At 44.0% G+C, this 20,087-nt stretch overlaps 1 protein-coding gene across 7 annotated transcripts in view; it reads right to left on the bottom strand.

Annotated features, from left to right (window-relative positions):
* The window catches only part of MYH10 (myosin heavy chain 10), a 179,626-nt gene that overhangs the window by 71,212 nt on the left and 88,327 nt on the right, over window positions 1–20,087 (bottom strand). For all 7 annotated transcript variants that reach the window (XM_074342224.1, XM_074342223.1, XM_074342225.1 and 4 more), the window contains 2 exons: window positions 19,733–19,760; window positions 5,441–5,543 (listed from right to left, as the gene is read on the bottom strand). In XM_074342224.1, the coding sequence (XP_074198325.1) occupies window positions 5,441–5,543; window positions 19,733–19,760 (131 nt within the window). The remainder of the gene's footprint in view (window positions 1–5,440; window positions 5,544–19,732; window positions 19,761–20,087) is intronic.

Here is a 20,087-nt window from a genome sequence, read left to right as displayed (position 1 = left end):
AAGAGAGGAATAAAAGCCGCTAGCTAACATGATTCTCCAAGCAAAAAAGGAGTATAAGGAATTTTTTATAAGATTTTTAAACTAATGGCCAGCTGCTGTGTGATGCATGTGTCACACCATCATCAAACCCCAAATCAGGAACAAATCTACGCCATGTACACGGTCTCGACACGTAACCCTGGTGTGGCTGGGTGTCAGGAGGTGTGGTTCCCTCCGGTGAGAGGGTAGGGAGTATGTCTAAAGCCTGCGACAGTGGGGAGACGAGCTGGAGCATTTGTCCGGACTGTCCAAGTCCCCCAGGTCCTCACTACACTCTACAGCTGTGTTCAGCCGAAATGCGTCCAGTCCTCTTACGAACCCCAAGCCGTGTGAGTGCCGTGACACGGCACCAGTTCCCCTTCTCAGCTTTAGAGAACACGCCCCCTGCACAGCGAACCTTCCTGTTCTCTGACTTCAAAACATCCGATTATTTCTCACGTCAACGGCTCTGAATGCTATATGCTATCGAAATTTCTTAAACATGGTATCCTGAGCCCATGGTCACGGCTGAGAGCCACCCTGAGAACGGCAGCCGCCGTGCTGTGATGGAGGAGTGCCCTTCCCGTGGGTGCCGGCGGTCACTCAGTCTGTGACTAGCATCCTGCAAGGCCCTGGGTGTGCTGGCTCTGCAACAGTTGTCTGGGCTCTAGGATCCTTAAACCTCACTCAGTCCGCGTGGTCAGAGTGTAGGAGCTGTCAGAGAAACGCTGACTTGATGAGTGGGGCACTGCCTTTACATGACACATCCACTGTTAGATCAGGAATGAGAATACAGACTCCTTAAAATGACACATTATCTTACAAAGTCACAATAAAAATACTTTAAATAATAATCTATCATTAAAATGTTTTCCTAACCTGGAGGTAAAACAAGTATTATTAATTATTTCCTAGATGTGGCTGTAAGGGTTCTTTGGGTCAAGACTCTTGTTTATTTTCTTTCCTCCGTTGTGTGTGTCTATGTATGTGATTGTGTGTACGTGTGACTGTGTGTGTGTGCACATGCATGTGACCCACTGATTCCGATTTCATTCTTCTGTTGGCTCTAAGGAACTGGCTGTATCCCCTGCACTAGGTCAGTCAGTATCATGTCAAAACGATGCTCCACGAATATTTGCTGAACGGATGTACAATCAGAGGTCCTAAGACATTCTAGCAGTATGGGGGAGGAGATGGTGGTGAGCCAAGGGTGGCAATGAGATTTGGGTTAAGGGTCCTCACAGACCCTGTGGTAGATTCAGCCTTGGTCCAGGCTCCTGGGGCCACTACATGGACAGTGTTGTGGTAGTAATTCCCTTCTAATGGATTCTTTACATCACTGAGACCAAGTAAAGATCCCTGAAACTCATAAATGAGTCTCAAAAAGCTGGACACACAGCTAATATTATAAAAAATACAAAAATGATCTTTAAGAAATTACCACTAAGTTTGATCATTTCTACGTCAAATAATTCCACATTTAGATAAACAGTGCTAAGATCTCTCAACCAAATTATGAAGCCATTTATAAAGCATCGAGGGGCAGTGACTAAGTGTTAACTTTTCCACTGGAATTGGATGGGCAATGTCCCTGTTTCTACTCTAAATGGTAACAAGAAATGTCATTTGGGAATGTGGGGGGAAAAAACAGCATTAGCTATTAAATTATTTTTAAAGTTCTAAATGTTTAGAATTATATGAGGCTTTAAAGGTTTACCAACTGTGATGGAAACGGTACCCTTGAGTTTATTGCATAATGTATTTTATACATTTGCTGTATTGTAGATGGAAGATGAGTTTGAAATTGCTGTCTGTCATCTTTCTGTGTTAGTTCAAGGCAGGTTAGACCAGCAGATACGAAGTCACCTGGAAGCTGCCATCGGGATGTGGATGACTCCAAAGTCAGCAGGGAGGTGGGCTAGCTTGAAGGAGTCATTCTTAGGGGATGGTCAAGTTTTAGACATTAGTCGTCCCCAAATCTGCTCTGAAACTGCACAGTGTCCTGGTTGCTGTGGTGGACCCTGGGGTCTGTAACAGCATCCCGTGATGAGGGAGGGGCTGGGCACTGAAACTGTACTCACTTGGCTGCGGCATTAAGCCAAACAAGGCTTTCTTTTGTTATAAAAAGTAACGCTTATAGGTGTATGTTTATTTAACATTTACTTCTTAAATACTATGACCTTAATTTTGAAAACTTTTCTTAAATTTGTTCATATTTCCATAATGAAGTTAGAAGGTAACATAAAAGATTGATCATCTCACCCTGCTAGGATGGCTTTAATAAAAAGACAACGACAGGTGTTAGCCATGATATGGAGAAGCTGGCGCCCTCATATACTGCCGGCGGGAATGTAAAGAGGTGCAGCTTCTTTGGGAAACCCTCTGGCAGTTCCTCAAATGCTAGAAAGTTCCCATGACTCTGCAATTCCACTCCTAGGTGTGCACCAAGAGAACTGAAAACATGTCTACATGAAAACTTGTATGCTGCCGTATTATTCATAATGGCCCCAAAGCAGAAACAATCCAAACACCCATCAACTGATGAATGTATAGGCAAAATATGACACATTTAACGGGTTATTACTTGGCCATAAAAAGGAACGGAGCACTTACACATGCTACAACATGGGTGAACCTTGAAAACACTATGTTAAGGGAAAGGACAATCACAGAGAACCACATATCATATGATTCCTTTCGTATTTTACATGAATAGGCAAATTCAGATAGGAAGTAGATTCGTGATTTCCAGGGGCTGGGAGGACATGGAAGGTGATTCCGAACAGGTACAGGGTTTCTATCTGGAGTGATGAAACGCTCTAAAATTGACTGCAGTAATAATTGCAAATATATTAAAAACACCACTGAACTGTTGTACACTTTAAATGGGTGAATTTTATGGGACACAAATTTAAACCTCAATAAAGTGGTTTAAAAAAAATGAGCAAAGAGACAAAGACAAACAAATGTCAGGAGCCTACAAATGCCTTTCCCTTTGTTTTTATTATTTATCCTACTGTCTAGTGATAAAATGCTAGCAGTTTATCCAAATGGTTCCTGGGAATCCTAGTCAGTTTGCCTTCATATAAAGTTCACTGCAAATTCAGACACCAGTGATATCAAACCAAAAGAAACACTGATCTTACAAAGTATAACCGTTACTTTACAGCAATCATCCTCAAAATGGGCTCTAAGTCATGCCTAGGGGCACCTGGGGGTGGGGGGGGAGAAATAAGTTCCTGATATGACCCTCCCCAGGGCGTGACCATCCCCTACACTCAGAAGTGTTTCATATTCCTCAGGGGTGCTGGGGAAGAAAGATTAATTGAGAACAAGCATTCTTCTCATGTTTCTAAAAACACGGCACAGCCACTACCTGACTAGGCAAGTATTAAAATAAGCCAGGAAAAGCAACACTGAGGGGTCTGTGCACAGAGAACATGCAGCCAGACATGCAAACCGGGAACGCCAGTGCAGCGCGGCCAGGGAGCCGTCCCTTCTCGGAGGGGACTTGCTTACAGGGGTTGACCTGACCGCAAGTAAAACCTAGGGGTAGGCATGCTATTCACACAACAGGGATCCACTCTGTAGTTTAAGATGACATCGAAATAGAATGTTAACAGTAATGATTTATGTAATCTGCAGAGGATTTAGAAAACCTAAATCTGTACATTAATTATTTAACACAATTTCGCTAGTGATCTAAGTACATATTTGAAGGTACATATTTAGCATGTACTCTATGAAGGACCAAAAAAAGCTGGTTTCTGACCTAAAGAGTCATCCTTTAACTGGCAAAGGAGCCTTCAAATAATCTATGGGAGAGTGATTATTTCATCAGTCCTCCCAATTTGTACCGCTGGTCTGGTCTGCAGCTAAAAGAACAAAAGAGAGCCACAGGTCCAATACAGCTCTGGTGTCTGAGAATTTCTGAAGAATTTAAGAAAGCTATGTGAAAACCTCAGCACCTGTGACTATTCCTTTAGATGCGTATGATCGTTTCTTTATATTAACCGATCATTTTCACAACACTATCATTTCTGGCTTTATATGGTTACGCCTGTGGAGGACAGACAAGTCTGAACCGTTCCACTGCCCGGGAAAGGATCAAGTCCAAGCACGGACGTCCCATTCTACCTGAGGCGTCTGGCTTGGCTCTGCCCTACTCCTTCCCAGGTGGCAGGAAACGCCCCGGCTCGTGGTTTGGCCATCGCTTTGCTCTGAGGAGCTAAGACACGGGCGTCCGATAATGAGGAAGAACATTCCTAACCAGGTGCCTTGGACAAAGTTCTAAATTTGTCTAGTAAACACAGTGAGACTTTCGGGTTAAAACACACACAGGGCCATTCAACGTTAACAAGTTAGAAGTATTTAAAGCTGCAACGTTTAAAGTGGCAGCCCCAAACTCAACATTTAACGTATGGCACAAGTTAGGCTTCTACGTGTTTAAGAACGGTTACTGGGATTTCACCTGGCCACTGACACGTGAAACTAACTTCACGGACTTCATAAACATATGATTCAATGTCATGATGAAAAGGATGAAAAAAATACCACAATTCCTCTAGCAAACGAACACAAAGCAAAATGGCATGCTGCTTCCCAGCGAAGAATAAGCCTCTAAGCGACACATTTTCAAAATTAAATATTTTGTTTGCAAGAGCTTCCCCCCGAGAATAATGGTATTTGTCTCTCGCAGAGACTCAGTCTAAAGACAGAAATCAGCGCAAACACTCAAGACTAAGAAGCATAAAGAAAAGCACTTGCCTGGTGTTTCACTGGTTTAGGTGATTCCTGCTGCTCATTACAAACAGATAAACGCAAACGTTAGCAAGTCTGGCTTCTCTCCCTAGCGGTAAAAGCCACATCCAAAGCACCAAGTCACCATGCGGTTTAGAACCGTGAGGGCTGGTCTGCTCGGCGTTCTCCCAGGGAGAGTTAACTACTGCTTCTGCAGGCCTACAAACTCCAGCTAACTGATGTCTATGTTCTAGCCCCCTTCCTATCACCAACGCTCCCCCGATTTCTATCCTCCCCTCAAGTTGCCACAGGCAGTAGCAAAGGGCTGCTCTTTAAGTTGGAAAGAATTGCTGAAAATACTTGAGGATCTTCTTTTGGTGGAAAATAGTCTTCACAAACACTGCTCATCGGTTTTGAACAATTCCTATCAAAGCTTTACAAGAAATTTGGCTTCAGAGCCACAACCATAATTCCAGTGTGCTCTGCTGGAATCACTGGTTACTAGCAATTTCCTGATGTCCTGGCTCCCTCCTCGCTGGCGGGGTGAGGTGGGAGGGTGGAGACAAGGGAGCTGCCAATGACAGCGGCACACTGAGTACACTTGCTTCCTGGTTCTTGCTTCTGAAATTACAGAAGAATAAATCTAAGGGGTAAAAAAAACAACAGTAGAACAAAAACTTACAGGAATATTATGGTCCTTTCGTCCTTTATGTGAAGAGGCGACATGAGCAAGGTACTGAATGACTTTCTTAGTATTTTCTGTCTTCCCGGCACCCGACTCACCCCTGGAAGAGACATTAACACAACTGCTTTAAAGAAAACACTCCAAAACTATAATCTACAAAGTTAAACTCAGCTGGAACAAGAACTACTAGAAAGTAAAATGAAAATAGAAAAAAACATCACCAGTAGTTGGGAAATTATTATTTTTAAAGTATTATTTTTTAAATCAACCCATATTTTGGGGGGTAGACACCAGTAAGGGGGCAGAGGAAAATGTTCACAACACACTTTACTGTCTTGGAGTTGGAGAGCTCTGCCAGAGAAGTGAGGTCCATTAGCATGTTAGTGAAGAAATTCCTCAGCAGTAGAAATACACCCAGCACTGGAAACAGAATGTCCAAAACAATTAAGGTAATTTAATTTAATCTGAAGCACCAGAAAGAACTCTGGGATGTCCGCCGGTTACCGACGGCATCTTCAAGGGCATCGAACGCCTTCTCAGCGGCTCCCTCAGCCCAGGCTAACGACGGCGCTCTCCCTGGGACCCACGTTCCACCCCGTACACACCTTGTAAACGTCTTCACACTGATCACAAGCCTCACCTACTGGGCTCCCCGAGGCAAGAATAAGGCTGCCCATGTTTGCTGATGTGTGTTTGCAATTGTGTTTACTTGTGCTGGTTTCTTTTTAATCCACATAACCTGGTGCGGTGATGACACACAGCCAGGACATAACTCGTAGAGAAAATGAATGAACATTATGAATTTCGTTATGAACTGGGACAAATGCTAGCACTTTCTACATCACTATTTGCAAACGAGGCTGCTTGGAAATATTCCAAGGTTGCTTTTTACTTCTCCTCAGGAGTAAGCCTGAAACCAGGTAAGCCTCCAGCAATACCTGAATGATGGCCTCTGTGCTCAAATATTTACGGTTCCCCAAGACGTGAGCAAAGCAAACCTACCTGGACAAGGAATAAAATCTCAATTTTAGATTAAAAAATTTAGTATCTAATTAGATTAATTTTCTAGGGGGGGGAAGAAAACCCACCCCAGGAACTCAAAAATGTTATTCTATACACAGCCAACTGGTATGGTAATCTGCTGGGCCCGTTCTATTTAAGGCTTGAAAATCTGATTTTTCCAACAAACTCTGACCCTTTCTTGAAATTGTACTTTGAACTGTACTATTTGAACTGTCCTCAATTTGAATTTTCCAGTAGGTTTCCTGGTTGCATTACCTTCCTAACTCCATGCACCCAGACCCCACCAAGGGGTTGGATCCAGGACTCCTACTGGCCAACCACCTGCACGGCTGAGGGAGGAAAGTCTCTTCTCTGGAAACAACGGGGGAACTGGATCCGATCCTTTCCAGCTTCAGACTGATGATTCTAGATACAAAGCACTGACTGGTTTCTGAGAATATTTTACATACATAGCTTACTAACCACCACCTATTGTCGTACTAAAAACCCTCCCCTTCTTTGGCCGTCCAAGTTAATGTCAGGTGCTCAAGTCTACCAACTTTCTGTTGAGGTTTCTGCCTGCTATTCGGGCTTAAAAGGCCTCCCCTGGACCAAGGTGATACCCATCTATAGTCTCATTTTTATAGCATCTGTGTTATTCAGTCCATCTGTATTTTCTTCCAGAATTTTGATGGTTTCACTTTTTCCAACTTAATCTTTAATTAACCTGGAAAACATTTATGGCTTGAGATAAAGATTTAATCTGATTTTCTCCTCCAATGACTCAGCCCACATCCCAATATCAGAGGTTGACAAAGACATTCATTATCCAGTGATTTGAAATGTTATCTTCACTTACACTTGGGATTTATCCCAAAGCCAGTACCATACTGCAGTAGTTGTGAGGTAGGACTAACCAGAACACCCATCACTGTTCTTTAAAAATAAAATAAAAAATAAAAAAGCAAGTAGCCTCTGAGGTTTTTTTTTTTTTTTAGATAAACTTCAGATGATTTGCTTCTGCTATATCCTTTCCCCACCTCCTGCTCCCCTATATGAAAAAAAAGACAGAATTTTGATTTAAATAATATACATGCTAATTTAGGCTCCTGACTCAGTTAAATTTTGTATTTTTCCAAGTTCAAAACAAGCAAGGACCATGCTGCCTTGTTTATCTTTTACGTTAAGAGTGCCTAGCATAGCAGGTGCTTGAAAAATTCTGTTGAATAAATGAATGTCGGTCCTACATATGCGTTGTCGAGTTTATTTCTAGGCTCTATATGATATTTTTTTATTCCTGTCATTAATGTCCTTTCAACACCATTATATCTTCTACCTGGCTACCACTGGTACATAGAGAAGGTGATGTTTTATTTATTCATCTATTCAACCAATACTTGCAGATCATCTTCTGTGTGTTGGGCATTCTTTTAAGTGCTAGAGAACAGCTGTGGACAGAGTCCATGTCCTTGTGGAGCTCAAGATTAGAAGAGACTTAAAGTCAACAAGAAAAACAAGCAAGATGATTACAGGATGCGGGAAACAAGGCGGCGGCAGAAGGGAAAGGCAGAGAAGAGCAGGACACAACTCCCTGCAGGTGGGGAGGAGCCTCCCGAGGGAGAGCAGCAAGTAGGGGTCAGGGCAGGGCATCTGGCGTGAAGGCCTCCAAGCAGAAAAGAGCTGGGTATGTTCCAGGAGCCGGTGGCCGGTGCGCAGCACTGGATACAATGACCAGCAAGGCAGACAGCGGCAGGAGCTACTGCGGGAGTGGGAAGGGGTGCATGCGATGGACCCTGGAGTCACGGGAAAGACTCTGGATTTTATTCAAGTGTCTTTTCTTAAGAGCTATGATGGTGGTTTTCTCTGTTTGGTTCTTCATTCAAAATACCTAGTATTTCAAGCTAATCATGATGTTGGCTATTGGATTCAAACAGAGAATTTTTCATTATGCTAAAAAACGAGGCCCTCATGCAGACTGATGACAACTTGTCCTGAAAACAGTTACGACTTTCTCATCAGGTCAGTCTGCCTCCGTGGGCTCAGCTAACCGCTCAGCTGGACATGCTTCATTGTGTCCCAAGAGCATTTTTTCCCTGTCAGTCACACTTAGGCAGCCGTACCGGGCTGTACTCTAACAACTGCTAGTGAACCCTGCTACATTTTACATACTGCAAGTCTAAGGTAGCTTTGCCAATAGAAAACATTGCTTCCAGGACACAAACGAACTTACTTATAAAGCAGGAACAGACTCACAAACACAGAGAACAAACTTATGGTTACCAGGAGGTAAGGGGTGGGGAGGGATAAATCAGGAGTTCCAAATTTGCACCTCTTGGGGAGTGATGGAAATGTTAGCTATCTTGATTGTGATGGTGGTTTCCTAAGTGTAGACATCTATCAAAATTCACCAAATTGTACATCTGAAATACGTATATTTACTGTATAGGAATTACACCACAATAAAGGTGTCAAAACAAAAAAGTTCCTTTTCCTTAGGTTAATAAAAAAATAAAGAAAAGAAAATATTGCTCCTAAGACTTTTTCCAGTACCTTCTGGTTGAGGTCCCATGAGGGGAGATGCTGAGACTTACACACTCCACCTCAAAATGCGGATAATAGCTTCTAACATGTAAGGCTGTTGTGAAGAAAAAAAGCTCATCTAAAGCATATAATTAGGATGCAATAAATATTACCCATTATTGTCCACTCAACCAGTCATCCACCACACGGAGGCAATTTGAATTACTAAACGCTAACTTCCTTTATGAATCTGTAGTGTTAGTAAAGTGGTTAAGAAGCAGGCCACGGTGTCCTGGTGACCCACCCAGATTCAGAAGCTGTCCACCACTCCCAGCTATGGGGCTTTGGGCAAGCTACTCAGCTGGGCCTCAGTTCCTACTCCTTTAAAATGAGATACGGCTACTTCACAGGACTGAGATAACGCACGCCAAGAGCCGAGCCCGGCATCTGGCCGGAAGTTTCTCAATAAATGGCTTAGCGGTAACAACCAGTTAGCGGGTCAACAGTGACGAGGAAGAAACTGACAGAAGTTGGGGAAAAAAAAAGTGATAACACCTGATTTGAACATGAAAGAGGTAGCAGGATCAAAGGAATATAATTCTTAGAAAAAATTTTTTAAAAGGGGAAATGGCACATCTGTCCCAGATGGAAAAAGGGCGAAATAAAGCAGCTTGAACAAAAGGGGCAGGAAACCACAAAGAAAGCGCAGCAGACTTCTCTCGAAGGAAATTAGGAGAATCCTCAAAGGAACAGCAGGCCAAGCCCTCAAAGAGTGACGAGGATAAAGGGAATCTGACCTCATTTCCACCAACGAGACGAGATCTAGCGACGCAGCAGTTCTGTCCTGTGAGGGGCTGCGGGTCTCTCTGCTGGTCTCTGGGCACAAGTTCAAGGTTAACAGGAGGACAGAACAAGCAGCCTGCTGGGGGCGGGGGTGCCCTGTGTGCGCTGCAGCACATTCAGACATAAAAGACCAGAAGCTTCTAACCTGAAGGTATCTGTGTTTTCTAGAGAGGTCTATGGCTTCTCAAAGGGACACACAATCCAAAACAATGTTAAAAACAGCAGCGGTGAGTAGCCAAGCAGATCATTAACCCATGATGAATTCTGGGATCTTTCTCTGAACCCCTTCCGGACTGTGGGTATTTCCCCAATGAGAAACCCCCGTTCCCTGATTTTAACTAGTTTTGTTTTTATTCTCTCTGGACGTCTGTAACATCAAATTCAGCCGAGCTTCAAAAACACCCTTTGCCTGAAGTTCTTGCTGTAGATAACCTCAATATGGAAACCACATATATATGTTACTTCAACATTTATATAAAACATTAGTTGACAATTTCCTCCAGTTTCGAAACTCTGTTCTATCGGAAAGCAGCCTACTGGGAAGAGCAGGGGTTTTGTGATCAAGACAGACTTGGGTTCAGGTCTTATTAAACACGCATACGAGCTAGTGTCAGCCTTGGATCACGTGGTATGTAAACAGAGATGACAGGGATACCCCCGCAGAGATTAGTGGAGGTAACATTTGCAAAGATGTTGATTCCTTTTTCTGGAAGATTTGCTTGGAACATTTTAAACTTCCATTTACAAGCTGATTTGTACACTCTTTCCCACAACACAGCTCTCACTGAGACAAAGCTACAATCATCTAAAAATCCCCACAGGTTTTAAGACTTGAGGAAATCTAAAACGAAGAGTCATTGGAAAAGCAAACTTGAGGTCTAGAGAAGCTGACCGGCTCACCGAGGGCCACAGCAGAGCTGGGACAAGAAAGAATTCCAACTCCCATCTGACAACACAATGTTTTTTTTTTGTCGCCTTGTTTATATTTTTTAAGACTTTGTTTTTTTAAGAGCAGTTTTAGCTTTACAGCACAACTGAGAGGAAGGTAGAGATTTCCCATATCCCTCCTGCACGCACACACGCACAGCCGCCTCTGTTATCCGCCTCTGTTATAACCAGAATGGTACATTTTTACCTGTGATCAGCCCTAAGGTCATCCTTTGCATTAGGATTCACTCTGGGTGTTTTTTTCTTTCCTGTTTTGCATGTGGATGTCCAGCTGATCCAGCACCATTTGTTAAAGAGACAATCTTTGCTCCATCGTGCAGCCTTCGATCCCCTGTCAAGATCAGCTGACTGCACCTATGGGGTCTATTTCAGGGTTGCCTTACCTACTTAATTCTATTGATATGGCTGTCTTTTAAGGTATTTACTTACAGCAAGAATCAACAAGCGTCTGAAATCCAGGTTACCTTATCATCACCGTGATGTAACACTTGTATATGATAAAATTTCTTAACCAAAAAAATCTGTTGTTACACGCTGATAGAAGGCTGATGTGAAGCAACCACTGTTCCCCAATTGTTATTTTATAGTCAAACACACTCAAAAGGAGATAAACTAGTTAACCAGCAGTTAAAAGTCATAAAATGTAAACTGTTTTTTTTTAAAGGGGGGCTTAGAGAACAGAGTAATTTTCTCACCAAGGGTGACTGTGAATTTTAATTAAAATGAGAAGGAAAGTCAACATGAGGATTACACTCTTAACAGGATTTCACTTCCAATTACATGGAGTGCCCTCTCACGATCAAGGAAGTCCTTGCCAGGACAGCAGAATACTAATAAGCAGGGGGTTTGGATTCTCAAGTGGGAGCTCACACTGCCTGCCCGAGTCTTCAGAAATAAAGGCTGGCGGGGAGTTGTACGCAGATGAGGCTAGAGGGTAAATTAAATGTTCATCTTTCGGGGGGAAAGTAAATTAGAGAGTAAATGACTAGAAGCGTAAAGCTTAAAGAGAAGCCATCAAATCACGAGTATTGATTTTTTAAAAAACTGTTGCTGCCAATTGTACTTTCTCTTCGTGAAACCTCTGTAAACAGAGGTACTCAATATAAAATAACTGGTACGTAAAGACTGTACTATATATAAAATAGATATACCACAAGTTTCTTCTGTGTAACACAGGGAACTATAATATCTTGTAGTAAACCATAATGAAAAAGAATATGAAAATGAACATATGTATGACTGAAACATGATGCTGTACACTGGAAACTGACACAACATTGTAAACTGCCTATATGTCAATAAAAAGATGATCTCCAATTAAAAAAAAATGACTACCTATTCTATGAAATAAAGCTCATTTTTGTGGCAAGACAAGAACAATTTAAACAAATTCTTCTCTGCCCTTTGACCTCCTCACCCCTCGCCACTGTGCATCGTATACCTGCATCATGCATGGACCAAACCTCCCCATCGGCAGGAACACCAGCTCCACCATAAAGGGCAACAATCTCCTAGCATCAACAAGACAACTCTTTAAAAGGTAACATTCCTTCTTGATCTTTTAAGGAGTCACATGACACATCAGGATGACACTTAGACCTGGATTACGTAAACTGTCAATAATACGCCACTCTGTCTCAAAAATACAGCCCCCTGTCTCAAAAAAACTGATGTAACTGCCTTGATTTCCACATGGGCAGAACAGTTCTCAGAGCTGTCTGCGATGCTCGTCCTGGGTGATGATCCCCAAATTTGGCTCGAACAAAATTTTCCATTTCTTTCTTAGATCAACTGAATTTTTGTTGACAATTATCATATGGAAAACTTAATTAGCTCCGCCGTGCACTAAATTTAAGAAGACCTCGGTTATACACTCATAGAGTTCTTTATTTGGTGGCTCTCAAAGGCACCAGGGAACATATTGTATTTTCTTAAGTCTGGGATACATTGTTTCACATTTGGTATTTCTTAAGCCACAATGTAGCTCTAATAGATAGAAGCACAAAAAGCTGTTATTAAATATCATAACTGGTAGCATCGAAGAATTAAGAAAATACAGTGATGCTAAAAGAAGTGAGAATAGGAATTTTGCTGGATACAGGAGAGAGGTCTCTAGGGTGATGATAATGTTCTCTATCTTAAGAGGGGTTTAGCTGACAAACAACCCAGAACATACATAAGATTTGTACATTTCATTATATGTAAATTTTATCTCAAAAGATAAAGATGTAAATACTGGACTTTGGTTAATGTCACGGATGCTGATGTATTCAGAGGGAAGTGTACTGATATCTACAAAGGCATCAGATTAACAGCCCATCAAAGTGGTTTTCAGTTGAAACTGGGAACACTTAAACAATCTGCAGCCACAGGAAGAAGTATCACTTAAACTTAAGGAGAGGTTCCAGAAAACATAGCTAACACTCACCACCTCCCCTCCCCATCCCAGGGATTCCTGACTGAGAAGAAGTCTGACCCTCAGCACCAACAAGTGCAAATTCAGCTGTCTATCAGCATCATAAAGCCCAATAGGCTTTCCCCTAGGAGCCCTAGTCCTCCTACACCCCTCATTTTGTTAAATTTAGTATGTAAGCCTTTTATTTCTGGTTTTCAGCAAGTTACTCATCACTGAATACTCCCACATGCATGTATAAATATGCCTTGTCTCTTCTCCTGTTCATCTGTCTAATGTCAGTTTGCAGGCCCCCTATCACGGGGCCCCAGATGGAAAAGTTTTCCTCCGAATACAAACAATAAAATGGCTCTATGGATGGAGAGGGATGAACAGATGCATATGTAATCAGCAAGTAGAGTGAAATATTAACGCTAGAATCGAGGCGGTAGATATATGGGTCTTGATGCCCAAATTCCTTCAACTTTGCTTTACGCTTGAAAATATTCATAACGCAATGTTCAGAAAACTTAATTTAAAAAAAAAAAAAAAGGAAAGAAAAGAAAAGAAAACAAACATGGTACTTGATGACTGCTCCTCTGTGCCCAGGAAGATATAGCCAGCTGCTAGGAGACTTGTAAATCTAAGCTTATTCATTGATGCAAACATCTGTCGAAAACAACAATAACCGTCTAATTACAAGTGCTAGTGCCCATAATGGGCACTTCTGGTGACAAACATAAATCAGTGCTCACTAACCCTTGGTTCTGCCAAACATCAGTTATTCCCTCCCCAAGTGTTTCCTGCTACCAGACATTTCAAAAAGTCCTCAACAAAAATGGTCATCCAAGCTCCAGAACCACCCAGTCAAAGAGGAGAGGTATGTGACCTGCAGCCAGCCCCCTGCTTACTGTATGCAGGGTCACCATCACTGTGACCCTGCAGGCAGGCCACACAAATTCTGTTCCTCCCTCGCTCGTAAGCAGAAGGAGCTCACTTACTGTGCTCATTTCATGGCGCTGCAGTGACTAGATTCTTGTGGTGACTTGACTCTATTAACTGATGCCGGATAATAAAGAATTTGGTTGGTCTTTGTTCTTGGTTCCTGGGAGGGAGCCTCTAAGTACATGGAATGTCCTTGCTAGTCATGGTGGGCTCCTAGGTAGCTCCAGGATGGGGACTGGCCAAGCTGAAGGACCAAAAATGGTGATCAGGGGTTTGGGCCTTGGAATCATGTGATGTGAGCCTCACTTCCTGGGAGGGGAGTGGGGAGACACTGAGTCCAATCATGTAGACAATGATTCAATCAATCATGCCTGCGTGATGAAACCCAGTAAAAACTGGATTGTAAAGCTCGGATGAGCTCCCGGGTTGGTGACATACACTGATGTGCGTGGAGGGGAGGGGTCTGGAGGTACGGAAGCTGTGTCTTTAGGAACCCCCCAGACCTCACCCTATGTGTCTCTTCTTTTGGTTGGCTCTGATTTGTCATTTTAGCAAAGTATCGAATCTGAGTGGGCCATGGCGACCCCCAAACGTGTAGCTGTTTGGTCAGAAGTACAGGAGGCCTGGGAACCCTGAGCTTGTGGCCGGTGTCTGCATGCAGGCCCACGTGGAGGAGTGGGGCCTGGGAAGTCAGGGTCAGAACTGCTTCAAAATAGGTGTTTTAAAAAGACATTTGTAGGGGGTGAGGGGATAGGTCAAGTGGTAGAGAGCATGCTTAGCATGCATGAGGTCCTGGGTTCAACTCCCAGTACCTTCATTAAAAAAAAAAAATTAAAAGACATTTGTAGATCAGGTTCTAAATAACTGACTTTTTTGAAGACAGCCAATGGAATTGGAAAAAAAAAGGGGGGGGGAAGTGAACAGACTAGCCTAGAATTAAAATGAAGAGACGTAAGGAATGCAAGGAGTGAGAGCTTGACAGGATCGTGGGTTTTTTTTAAAGTTAATAAAACATGTTGAGGACTATTATGGACATTTGAATATGGATTCTACAGGAGATGACATTACTGAGTCACTGTCAAGCTTCTCAAGTGTGATAATGGCCTGGTTATGTGGGAACGCCCTTGCTCTTAGGGGACACCGGCTGTGTGTCTAGGGGTAAAGGGTCAGGATGTCTGCAAACAACCTGCAAATGGTCAAAAAAAAAAGTGCTGTGTGTACAGAGAATGGACACATTTAAGTGAAGGGTACAAGAGCATTTAAAGTATCACTCCTTATACATATGTTTATGCATGACTGGGACATTGTGCTGTATACCAGAAATTGACACACTGTGACTGTACTTCAATTAAAAGAAAAAAAGTACCATTTTTTTCAACTCTTCAGTAAAATCCAGCTTTTGAATTTTTTAAAATAAAAACTTGGGGAAATGCATCAGCAAAAGTTAAAAAAAAGGAAAAAATGAAGTAAAGAAAATGTGATAAAAATTTAAACATCACTGAAGCTGGGTGATGGGGGTCATATTGGGGGTCACCTACTATCCTACTTTTGTGTAGGTTTGAAGTTTCAAAATAAAATGTCTTTATAAAATGGTATTAGAAAGGTTTTACCCTTTGAAAACACATGCAGTGTTCATTTGTATCTATAACTTCCTAATCTGTACTTAAGCCTGTTTCCTTGGTTCCTACTTAATTAAGAGATTCATTCTTTTGTTTGAATTTTTATCCAGTTCCTAAGTAAGTTCAGAACAGTGTGCCAGGCTCTCAGGGGACAATTAAAAAGCAATCAAGGTAAAGTCACAGTTGCTACCTTACTGTCTAGTTATTAAAAAAAGATACATATGACCCAAATAAGTAATGTACTACAATATATAAAGGGAAAGGGCCCAATGAAAGGACACTGGTGTGGGCTGGAACTTGCTGTATCTCTGCAAATCAAATTGGGCATATTTCCTCCCTGGAGGGAGGAAGAAGCTGAAGGCTGGAAAGTGGGCCAGGATCCACCAAAATGGGCCAGACTTCAGGTGCTGGGTGGGGCTTGGACAAGATGGGAAGAAACGTGAACTAAGGTGACAACTAGAAACGGGTAAAAGAGAGGGAAGAGTCGAAGCAGACTGAGATTTTAAGCCTTGGGCCCTGAAACACATTGTGTTGATGATGGAAAGAAGGATATTGGGAGATGCATCCTGTTTGTACAGGATAAAGGTTAATGTTCAGGCGTGTTGAGTGTAAACTGGCACATATTCCCTACTGCACACCTTATGCTCCAGCAACATCAAGTTACCTGTACACCGCCTGGTACCACGTCTCACCTGCTGCCCTCTGCACCTGGAACGCTCACCAGACCACCCTTGGCCACCTGGCACACTGATTCTTTAAGAAGCCACAGGGGACCGTGACAAGGATGAGGGTCTAGAACTAATCTGGTTGCGTGGCTGCCCACCTGAGCTAGGAATCCACTAGAGGCCAGTAAGTTTGAGCCAAGGCTGCTGCCTCCCGAGGGCCCGAGTCCCCTCCTCTCTCCACCAGGGCCCAGAGACGACTCCACAGGGATCCTTCAGACTCACATTTGCCCCCGGATCCACTGCCTACAATGCAGTTCCTCTGGTCGCTTTTCATTCCTACCCTCTGCTCTCATGTTGCATTTTCTTTCTCCTGACTCCAAACCCCACTATCTTCTGCCCCCTGCCCCCTCTCTTCCTCCATACTCTCTAGGACCCCCATTCCATGGTGTGCAAAGTCACCATGTTCTCAGCCTCCTAACTGAACACTTCCCCCATCTCCTCGGGGCAGCTTTCTCAGGTGAAGACACATCTCACCTCTCCCACACTGCACACCTGCACACGCATGCGCACAAAGAGTCAGGAAGAAAGCCAGAGGTATCCTTCTCACTCTCCTTAATGCTGATTCCAGACCCTCTTATTACAAAAGCCCCACCCCCTCATCCCCGCCCCTCTGAGGTCACATACAGCAGGAGCAGTGGTTCTGACACTTGGATATATTTTGCCTAGTAAGACCATTAAAAACAAACAAAAACCTCCACTCCTGTTTAAAAAAAGAAAGCACTTTCTATTCCAAAAAAACTGGGAAGGGTATTATCTTGGAATAAAGGACATTCGTCTAAGTGAAATAATTTAGCTTTATGAAGGGCTTACCGGAGGCCACGGCCCTCACTTCACCCCTGCTGTGCGTCGCCCAGCCCCTCCTGTCCTCATGTGAATGATACACCCCAAACCCCGGGCCCCTTGACTCCCTGAGGCCCTCAACTCAACCCTCAACCTCCTCCTACCTCTCTTCTCCAGCAGCCCGCTCCTGTGGCCACACCAAGGTGTGACCAACTCATCATGTGGCCACGCTGCCTACTCCTGCTTCGACGTTCCAGTATCCCCACGGTGACCGGTTCTATTATAACACGATCCCTAGTGCTCTGACCCACCTCCTTCCTATCAACCACCCACCCATATCCCATACTCCAAGTGACAGTTTCTCTTGCCAATGTAGTCAGTTCTCTCACTCCAGTGTCCCCCATCTGCATCCACTTAAAAGAACTGCAACTGTTCGATCTTTTGGTGGATTGGATCTGGTTTCATTCCAACACTCTCATGGGGGACTCACTGTCCCCAGCAGTGGCCCCAGTGTTTCACACCTTGCTCTACCCCCTACTTTGGTCGTGCTTCCCACACTGACCCTGGCCTTGGCCAGGTGTCTGGCTTAGGAATGGGATATAGCAGAAACTTGGCCAACCCTTACATGTGGGAGCTCTCGCTCCCAATGCTCTTGGAACCCTGCCGCCATGTCAAAACCAGGGCTAAGCCACCGGAGAATTAAAGGACCTACCAAGGCACCCAGCCAACAGTCAGCCAGCCCCCAGCCACCCCAGCAGCTGACCACAGAGGCAGGAGCAAGCCTCAGGTGAGACGGCTCAGCCTGGCCCAGATCAGCAGAAACGACCAGCTGAGCCAAATCCAACTGCAGGGAAACCCGTTTTAAGTCATTAAGTGTCAGGGCGGTTTGTTGTTTAGGAGAACCTAATTTACACAACTCAGAGGCTAAACAACGCTGGCATACAATGTACACAACAAAGCAGACTAGTGTCAGCTATTTCTCCTTCTCCCCTCCTCCTTCTTACTAAGCACAAAGTGTCTACTTCATAGACGGGAAAGTTCTCGAGTCCCAGGCTGCCCCCTCCCCACCCTGTCACCCTAGAGGAGCCGGATCTCCCCTGCTCCTGTCCAGACATCCAGCCCTGTACCCTCCTGGCCCCTCGGCTCTCACTGCCCTGCCTCTGTCTCCCTCTCATCAGCATTTAATCTCTCCCACGTTAAAAACACCACCAGTAACAACAAAAACTTCTCTGTTGATTTCTTACTACTATTCAGTTACTACTCTTTTCACATTCTCGAGTTATTTGAAAGTAGGAGGCCTACACTTGGTTTTTTGGAACTTTATAAAATTTTTCCACCCCCACCCTGCCCTGCAACAGTCATGCCTCCACTGCTGGCCGGCTCCGCCCTCCCTCCCCGGCCCCGCACACGCAGTCCCCGGGGTGCACGCAGTCCTCCACTGCCTACCTCCCTGCGCTATGGCGAAACCCCAGGCACGGGTCTCTGTAAATCACCCTTAATCTCAACAGCATGATGTGCTGACCATGCCCTGTTTCTTGAAATGTCCCTCCCCCGCGTCTGTGTCACCACTCCATCCGGCCTCCTCTTGGCCGGCGGCTTGAGCGCTCTGCGGCACCTGGTCCTCTTCCTCCCACTCCTGTGATCGCGGCTTCCACCACCACCCAGGCCACCAGCCAGCTCCGCCTCCGGGCACAGCTCTCCACACTCCACATCCACGTGGCCAGCGGCCTGGGGACAGCTCCACTCAGATGAGCCACAGGCACCTCCAAGTCAGTGTCCTCAACCAAACTCCCTACCTTCCACTCCGAACCCGTTCCTCCACCTTCCTGCATCAGAAGACAACTTGAAATCAGCCGACTCCTCCTCCTCCTCTCTGAGCTCCTTTTCTTAAGCACGTAAATCACCGCTCACCGCGTCCTGGGGAGTCTGTCTCCTCAACTGAACACCATTTAGATTCACCCACTGCTCTAGGCTCATGACCACCTGACCACACCTGCACTGAGGTCACCATCCTCTCTCACGTAGATAACTGAATAGCCGCCTAACTCGTCTTCCAGTTTTAACTCTCCCTCCTGACCCCCCTTCCCTCTGCAGCCCACGTGATCTTTCATAAAGCGCAAATCTGACCCCTTCCTGTCCTGCTCTTCCTTTTATTCAAGCCCGACTCTCTTCGCACACGGTACTCAAGGCACATGATAATCAATGCTCACTGGGTAACACTGGGTGATGTGGGCAAATTCCTGAAATATCCAAGTAGGTGAACTCTTGGACAAAGAAACCAGAGATAAAGTTTCACAGGTTGACAATATGAAGTGTGTGAAAAGCTCAGTTTGACAACCAAACAGGAACACCAGATTTAAGTAAGTCATACATCTTAAGTCTTAAAACAAAAACTGCAAGCTTTACATCAAACTCTTAAATTACTGCTCCATTTCCCCCTCCCCCATACCAAAAAAAAATTGCTCTACTTTCCAACAGAATCAAATAAAAGTCTGAACATTCAACATTTACTTACGTGCAAAGAATTGACTGGTCCTCACGATCTACAAAACAAAACAAAACAAACAAAAAAAAGAAAGTGACCATTTGCCTGGTTTTTTAAAGTATTTGATATAATAATAAAGTTGCAGTAATATCCTATAGAGTATTAGTAACTCTGCTCCTCTCAGAGCAAGTTAACACTTCCCCAACCCTATTATATATTATGTAGTCCTAAATCTGGTCAAGTTCACTCACACACATGCCGGACTCTCCAGGGTAGGTAACAATCCAGGTTCAGTCGAGTTTACATGCCTCATCAACCTGGATTCTCAAACCCTGATGCTCATCAGATTCAACTGGGAAGTTTTATAAAAATGAACTTTCCAGAG

Source organism: Camelus bactrianus, chromosome 16 (assembly GCF_048773025.1).
Source record: "Camelus bactrianus isolate YW-2024 breed Bactrian camel chromosome 16, ASM4877302v1, whole genome shotgun sequence".
Lineage (NCBI taxonomy): Eukaryota > Metazoa > Chordata > Mammalia > Artiodactyla > Camelidae > Camelus > Camelus bactrianus.
The sequence above is the reverse complement of the archived record's forward strand: the minus strand, read 5'-3'. Positions and strand labels throughout refer to the sequence as shown.